The sequence below is a fragment of the Amaranthus tricolor genome, chromosome 3 (genome assembly GCF_026212465.1).
Source record: "Amaranthus tricolor cultivar Red isolate AtriRed21 chromosome 3, ASM2621246v1, whole genome shotgun sequence".
Taxonomy (NCBI): domain Eukaryota; kingdom Viridiplantae; phylum Streptophyta; class Magnoliopsida; order Caryophyllales; family Amaranthaceae; genus Amaranthus; species Amaranthus tricolor.
Genome location: NC_080049.1, coordinates 31,947,116 through 31,956,024, shown reverse-complemented (window position 1 = coordinate 31,956,024; position 8,909 = coordinate 31,947,116). Strand labels below are relative to the sequence as shown.

The 8,909-nt window shown below is 32.7% G+C and overlaps 1 protein-coding gene across 1 annotated transcript; it reads left to right on the top strand.

Annotated features, from left to right (window-relative positions):
• Nucleotides 1–1,893: 1,893 nt before the first annotated feature.
• LOC130808902 (protein LAZY 1-like) lies at nucleotides 1,894–5,468 on the top strand. The gene is made up of 5 exons (XM_057674454.1): nucleotides 1,894–2,156; nucleotides 2,249–2,315; nucleotides 2,948–3,723; nucleotides 4,327–4,594; nucleotides 5,106–5,468. The coding sequence occupies exons 1-5, from the start codon at nucleotides 2,151–2,153 to the stop codon at nucleotides 5,123–5,125; spliced, it is 1,137 nt and encodes a 378-aa protein (XP_057530437.1). The 5' UTR covers nucleotides 1,894–2,150; the 3' UTR covers nucleotides 5,126–5,468.
• The last annotated feature ends 3,441 nt before the right edge of the window (nucleotides 5,469–8,909 follow it).

The following is an 8,909-nucleotide window of genomic DNA, read 5'->3' as shown; positions in this document are numbered from 1 at the left end:
ACTAGGTAGCAAAAGCACCCCAATTGGCAATATCTAACCAGCAGAAGTAGGCTCCAAAAACCAGGTAAAATCCAGGTGGAGTGACAAAAATATACCAGTATTTTAGCCATCATGATGAATGTAGAAACACCCCAGCGAGTTCTTGTTCATATACAAGCACTATTCTTAAATTTAGGGGAGAATCTAGGCTCAAACCTGGCTAGGTCTAGGCCCAGGTCCAGACCTATGTCATTGATTAAAAATTTTATTACTATTTAATTGTGGAACATGTAGCAAAAAAATGATTGTCATGTTCATTAGACACAATTACACTGACACATACAAAAAGTTGAGGTTTCTGCCCACTCTATAGATTCACCGCTGCTTACATTGGACTGAAGTATATAAATCCTTTACAAAATTCATATGCATCCATTTACATTTACAGTAAGTTGTCCAGGTTATCTATAACTTCCTCAAGCAGGGAATCACCTAATCTTTTGTACTTTACACATTAAGTTCTGAAGAACAGTTTATCTAAGACAGATCTTTAACCGTTGAAGGCAAAGTACTTCTAGACATCAGTGTTATTAATGGTTTCCTAACTCCTAAGCTTATAATCAGCCTTGCACCTTCACAAGAACTATGGACAATAAGAATATCAAACATATATTATATGCCCAAATGTTGTCAAGGTTAACAATCTGATCAGCAGATCAATCAGAAGCATTTCTTTGATTAATAATATTACTAAAGAGCAAATAAATATAATTATGTTGCAAAATAATAAATCACATGAATTTTGTGGTTGAATCTAATCAACTTTTAACTCCTGTTTTCTTTATTTAAGTAATATCAAAAATCATACACATCACTTCAAGAAAACAATATAACATTAATTTATTAAGTGAAGATTGGATGCTACTATTTTGAGTTTTAGTAAAGGAACGTGCAGCTTGGAGATTGGTTGAGACAGATCAGCTGCGTAAATGCGTGTCGAATGAGAAAAATAAGAGCAAGCAGAATTATTTAAAAAAATAATCATGGATATTTGGTCCGCTGTCGAAACTAACCATCATAGTCAGTGGCGGATTCAAGATTCACGATTTTAATAATAAAAGGTTTTTAAATTGTCTGTAATAATTGAACAAAAACAAAAAAATGAAGGGACCATGAAATATTTTACTTAAGATATTCTCATTTTTAGTTAATTCAATATAGTTTATAATTTATGGTGGGGTCTGAGCACTTTCGAGCTCCTAAATGTGACAGTCATTGATCATATAATCATACGATCTTAAGCGATACTTTTTCTATTAACGAAATCTAAACTATTGGTTCGCTTTGAGAGCTTATGTTACTTGGACTCAGGTACTGATGTCAAATACTGGTATGTGTCCAAGTATAGGATACGTCTAAATATTTAATTTTACGCCTAAAATAAAGTGTCTAAGTGTTATACCAATATCCAAGCATCAAGGATCAAATATGGATAAGTGAACCAAAATGAAAAGTTCGAGTAACATAGGAGCTAACCAAGCAACCACCCTAGAATTACCCGGAAGTATGCGTGGAAAAAATCTAGTGATGTTGAAAAGTTGAAAGCAACTTGTAAAGCCTAACATGTTTGATGAAGAATGATAGTTTTCTTCTCTAATACATGTATATTTTCTATTGATAACATAACACAATGAAGTACAGTAATGAAATTCACATACCTGAAAGCAAAAGCACGTGTGGACCGCCATTTCGAACATGATCATGTTTCTGCTTGAACTCTTAGCTCATACGTGGGTAAATTACTTCCCACAAGCAAAATAAACTCTGGTGATAATCAAATTTATCAGGCTTTAGCAGTGAGGTTCATGTTAGGAACAACAGTCTTCTGATGGGGCCCAAAGCCCACTCTCCCAGTGGAGAAATAATTCACCAATGACAAATGAAACCCGACCAGGAAGTTGTATGCTTCTCCGTGTCCTTATGTTTGTCTTCTTCTAGGAAGGTCAGAGCTAGAATCATGGATATGTTTTACCATCTTAGTTATAATGAAGGGTATCTCATTGTTCAGAAAACTGTAACCTTTTTATACAACATACTTCTTTCTAACATTCCTGCAGCGAAACAGGAAAAAAAAAAAAAACTGATCAGATATTGGCTTCAAGAACGAAAAGATGAAGGTAAACAAAATCTCCATTGCATCAGAGAAAACAGATATAATCCATATATTCTAAGTGCTCTATTTTTTGTGTTTTATGCTTGTTTGGTGCAGTTACTGACTTGGATGCATCGCAAGTTTCGGCAAGGTAATGGTGAAACACTAAAGGAATTTCCCATTGGTAATTCTCTTACGTTCTTATCCATTGATCGTTTTTCATATTTCTCTGGTTCTGAAAATTCATTATTGTGATTTCTGATTTTACTAACTTAGAGGATTCATTCTTAGCCTATATATTAATAAAACTCTACTACAAGAGACAGTCAGCTTCTGAACTGAACCACAAACACGTAAAATTCTAAATTCATAACTCCATTCCATTTCACCTTCAACTTATATCAGAACCCTTTGACTAGTAATATGGATGCAACACATGTTTTCTTCGTACGTGATACTAAATACTCCGCTTGAAATAATAAGGTGCATGAGGTTTAAATCCATAACTTTCTGTCACATTGTCTCAAACCAACTCAACCAAAAGCTGAAGCTAATAGTTGAAGCCCCAACAAATATGCTATATACTCTATCAAATTAACATCGGCAATTTCATATAATAAAAAGCACAGATGGGTTAACGAATCACTTCACTGTAGTCTATTGTGATTTAACAACCAAAGAACTACCCCAGATCTTTCGCTCCATCAAGTATAAATGAGTACATGGTGATTGGTTACGTTCAATAACTATAAAGCATTTAAGCTTCATAGTTAATTACTATGGACTCATTTTTTGATTAAAAATCCCATCTTTCAGGGCAGCAAGTGCTTGATGATCCTAATTTCTATCAAAAGCAAAACCAAGGGAGAAAACGAAGAGCGTCATTTACGAGTGTTGATGCGACAAAGTGTGTAGAACTTGAAAGAAAAGCATCATCAGCCGATGCGTATCCTGAATACTTTGAAGGATTTCTAGCAATCGGCACCTTTGGGATGACAGATACTGTCATCTCAGAGCCGGAGACACCAACATTTGCAGTGTCAATTGAAAAGCTGGCGGAAGGAGAGGCAGAAGTGACAGAGAATGAATTGAGGCTCATCAATGATGAGTTAGAGAGGGTGCTTGCTGCTGAAGCTAAAGATGATGGTTGGACAGATTCTTCTGGAAGAAACAGTCATGTTAGCAATGGAAGAATTAGTCATGCAAGCACCATAACTCTCAGTGGCAAGTCACTGGAAATTCCAGAAAGCACAGTAGTCACTGGAAATAATCTGATGTACTGTCCTCTTCAAGAGTATCTGTTGGGATCAGCTGTAGAATTGCCAGAGAAAGCAGCAGAACCGAAAAAAGAGAACAGGACATCGTTGGGTGAGCTATTTGAAAAGCACAAAGCAAAGGAAGTCTCTGAGAATAAGTACAAAAAAGGGGAGAAGAGGGAAGATTATAAAGAAGGTGATAAGACTGCTTCCATGAATCTCATGAAAAAAATACTGATGAAGAAGAAAAGTGCACTGCAATCTGCTCTGAAGAACTCTTCTGCCATTACTCGGGGAAATGCTGAAACTACGTCCACAGAGACAAAACTGTGCAAGGTAATTCATCTATTTAGGGCATTCAAATTACCCAGTTTATGTGAGCATGAAGAAAAAAGGACATTCATTAATCTGATTGTACTACCACTAAAAGACGTACGCTCCAAATCTTTCTGGCTCATAATTTCACCTCAGAATAAGCATATTTTGACCCAAAAAAACAAAAATCTAATAGGAGTACCTTTTCTTTGAAGTCTAAATTTAGAAGTTCTTTCTGCATCTTGATTTTAAAAATTTTTCTCGTGTAGCATAATTCACCAATTAATTTGTTTGTTGAATTCACTAAAAATAGCACAAAAATAGCCCTAGGTGTAGAAAACTGCATTTTAGGCCATTTTAAAAGATATCTCAGGCGCTTAAACAATAATTTGTGGTATATCACCATGACCATTATCACAACCGCGATAGAAACGAACTCCATACTTCTACCTTTCCAATTTTGCACAGTTTATACACACCTTTCAATTAATTCATCCGAACTCAGTTGTTGTTTAAGAGAGGAAAAGTGAGAGAGTAAAAGAGAGGGAAACTTGAACTTCTAAAAAAGCTATTGATTAACATGTTGAGTATCTTAATTTCAGTCTCTCCACTTTTTCAATGCAGATCCTTCAGAAATTTCACAAGAAAGTGCATCCGGAATACGTTATATCCACAGAAAAGTCGGGCAAAATGCACAAGGCCGAGATCAAGGACATGATGCCCTGCAATGGAGGCTACTACAAGGATGAGCATGGATTTCCAGATGAGAAAACAGGTAGAAATGGATATATCCTTCGCAGGAACAGCATCTCTAATCCAACTCAGTTCATAGATCAGGATGGGAGTGATTCAAATGGGAGCAGGGAGTTCTGGATCAAAACTGATGCAGATTGTAAGTACTTTTTGCGTGAAATTTCATAATCTTTTTCACATTTCCTTGTCAATATTGTTATCCCTTAAAACTAAAACTTAATAAACTAGAGTCAACATCTATTAAGCCTATTCTCTTCACTAGATTTCTACCTAACTGAACTTTTAATCAATCAAAGTTCATTTTTACCAATCAAGCCTAGTTTGCTGATTCTCAAATGGTCTGATTGTTACTGGTTATAGCTGGTTTTTACCAACGGATTTTTCAGTTGAAGGGAACACGTTCTTTCTATTAGTACTATGATACTTTAGTCTTTAGCCCAACCCCAAGTACCCAAATAATATACTTAACAGTCGAGCATGCGTTTAGATCCTTGTCATTTCATTTTGGACCAAAAGCATGCAAATTTTCAGAAAATGACTAGTCATGTATTAGTGTCAACACTGATTGCCAAAGTTGATGGCAGTACATTTTGAGTGAATTAAACATTTAACTTGCGCAACAATCTGACACAATGAGATGTGTATTACAGACCTTGTTTTGGAGCTCTAGAAAGAAATTGCAGTGATGCAGCTACAGCAACTCCATCATGACTCATGAAGAACTATGATACGTCATATGTGTGTAATGCTATATTTTTAGGATAAAATCTCCTAGCATATTTGTTAAGTATATTGAGTGGTTGAGTTTGAAGACACATAATAACATGAACTCTGGTTTGAAACTACGAAAGATCATTCATCAGTCTATGTAATAGTATTATAGTCGTGTTTGCGTCTCAGCAATTGTGATTTACGTTATGCTTGGCATTATAGCAATAAATTATATTCCTATTTCCGAAACAAATGCTTTGAGTAGTCAAATTTTACATTATGAAATCCATCAACTTTTCTCAATTCCACAACGCAAACTTATCTCATTTTTTAGAATATAAATTCCGTTCTCATCTTAAGTACTCCACACCAGTGACACACTTAACACAAAAAACAACTATGAGCATTAGATAAATATCAAATGTGCAATTTTTAATGGTAAGATGGAGTGAAAATTGACTAGATTTGAACCTCTTTAATTTCTTGTTCGGGAAAGGGATACAATATAGAGATTTCAATTAAAACCTCGAGGTCACCAAGTTCCTCTTAACCAGCTACACCAAGGTAAAAAGTTTGAGCTGCGGGCATTTTACTACATTAAAAGATAGATGCTTTTAAATTTTAAAAACTTAAAGATCTTTAAGTGAACTCTTCCTTTCACCTTAGTCTTTAATTAGATAAGAGATTAGAGGACACTTAAACTTAGGACAAAATAATGATAATCTTTATCAAAATAAACACTTGAACACACATGTATAACCAGTAAGGGTTTTCTTGGCCTGTGTTTCATGGTCAAGAGCTAGTGCGTGATTTGATTGGTACATGTTGATGCATGGAGAATTGTGTGCATGAAGAAGGGGTGTCCAAGGCGTTGGTGGAGTTGTTGTCAAAGCATGGGTTGTAGTGTAGAGCTTTAGCTTGATGTGCACGTGATCCAAGAATACTTTAGAATTATTAACCTAGTGCTTGAACAAGCATGGGTGTTAGGAGTATTATTCTTCGCCACCCTTTTTATTTTATTGTCACCTTCTTACGAATTTGCCCCTGAATTTTAAAAATTTACGAATTTGCCATTAAACTTAACAACACTATTATCAACTAAATTAATAAAAAAAATTATTAATAAAAAATTAATAATTAATTAACAACTAAATTTTAATTAATATATTATTATTATAGTAGAAAATAATTGAACATTCAAATAAATTATTTAAATTCAAAACTAATTATTATAATAACATTATCATAATATAATATTATATTAAAATAAAATAATTTATTACAACATTTATTTAAATAATAATAACTTAAAAAATAAATTAATTAAACAAAAAAATTTCATAATTCGAAATTAAAAAAAAAATATTAGTCGCACAAAAAGTGCGACTGTACAAAGGTCGAGTCGCACAAAAAGTGCGACTCGACCTAGTGTGCAGTCGCACTTTTTGTGCGACTGGTTGTTTTTTTTTTAATTTTTATTAATTTTATTTATATTATTATTGCTATTATTATTATTATTGTTGTTGTTATTGTTGTTGTTGTTGTTATTATTATTATTATTATTATTATTATTATTATTATTATGTTTGTTTTAATTATTATATTCAATTTATTTTTTTGAATATTATTATTATTATTATTATTATTATTATTATTATTATTATTATTATTATTTAACTTAAAAAATAAATTAGTTAAACAAAAGAAATTTTATAATTTTTGGAATTAAAAAAATAAAATAAAATAAAAAAATACCAGTCACACAAAAAGTGCGACTGTACCTAGGTCGAGTCGCACTTTTTGTGCAACTCGACCTAGGTACAGTCGCACTTTTTGTGCGACTGGTATTATTTTTTTAAAATTTTTATTAATTTTATTTATATTATTATTTGTATTATTATTATTATTATTATTATTATTAAATTTTTATTTTTGTTTTAATTATTATATTTAATTTATTTTTTTTTAATATATTTATTAATTATTATTATTATTATTATTATTATTATTATTATTAGTATAAATAAGAAATTTTAAATTCAGTGGCAAAGTTATAATTTTTTAAAGTCTAAGGATAAATTCGTAATTTTATTTGGAAGGGGTGCGATAAAATAAAAAAGGTGACGAAGAATAAGAATGCTGAAGCCCCCTTAGCAGGTGCTTGAAAAAACACATCTTTTCTCAACTCAAGCACTAAATCCACTCGAACTAGTATGAACCTTATTTGAACGAGCATGAACCTTACTCAAATGAGCAAGTCTATTTTCCATGCTTCGTCAGTTTTTTGGTCCGCTTTATCCACAACGCATTTGCTATATATATGGACCCCACTCTCTTCCCACTCCATAATTATAAAGCCAAGCTCAAGTTTGTGCTTCAGTATCTTCTCAAGTGTCCCCTGCTATGTATTCTCTCTCCCTCTACTCTCTTCCCACTCCATAATTATCTCCAATAATGTGATACCTTCATTGTATGCTAATTGAGCAAAGAGCTCCATATATTTTAAACATATACTCTCCATCATTTTCATTAATTTTATCTACACATCTCTTATTTTCTTTCACTTTAAATCATACTCACATTTTGATATTCCCTACTAATTTATTAATATTTTTGTCAATTATTGATCTTGCAATTTCTTAGTCTAGTTCATCTGTTACACCGTCAAGCAACACTACTCAACACCGTTCTTCTTCACTCATGGCTTCCGATTCTCAACTTGATTCATAACAATCAATTGACTGGGTGTAAATTCTTACGTCCATCCAGATGTACGTATAATAAGTACACTTAGAAGTGAACAGTAAATGGTTTTTATTTGTTCATTTGCATTTTAGATCGACCATATACATTTCGAAGTATGCAAAGCAAGTAAAACTCATACTTAGTGTACCCAAAGTTTACAGTCAAATTAAATAGGTTTAAAGAACAATACCTTTTCATTCTCACCTGCATTTCTTCTACCGAAGAGTAATTTTCCTACTCTCAAGTTGAACAAATTGTCCAGTATTTCTGCTTGAACAACACTTTAAAATCTTGGCAAGACGCTGCTCGCCTTTAAATCATACTATTTCTTTTATCCTCCTTCATAAGAAGCGAGTAATACAATATGAAATAGCTCCTTTTTTCCCTTTTCGATTCAAGCATTGCTAACTTTTCAGGATTAAGGACTGAATAATATATTTCAATTGCGAAAGAACTATCAATTAACTAGGCACTATAACTCCCTGATTGAATTTGCTAACACCGCATTTGAATTCATACATACACCCGAAACCCTAAAATAAAGAATTTGGAGGAAAAGTTAATTGATTTAATTCAAAATATTGTAGAACTTAAGGATCTTACCAAGCATATAAAAAATTCTGAATAACTCTATTGCCTCCAGTAATGATATCATAGCGACTTTTGAATCGAATGAATAACGACAGGCTTAGAATCAACACCATTCTCTCATTATAATCTTGCTCAGAAAAATTTGCGAGTTGCTAAGTTAGAAATCATCTCCATTTGCTAAGTATGCAATAACTCAAGAATATACCTAATTCACTTTTTTAGAAACAGTAAATAATTTTGGCGGGAAGAACTGTTTCTATTCGACTTGAAAAGCTTTTACATTTTGAGATCTAGATAGATGAAAGAAGTTCGTTTCTGTTTTGCGTATTCGGAGTATTAGTATTGACTACACATTATACTACCACCATCTCAGAGGGTTACTTATAATCAAGCTCAATTTGATTAGA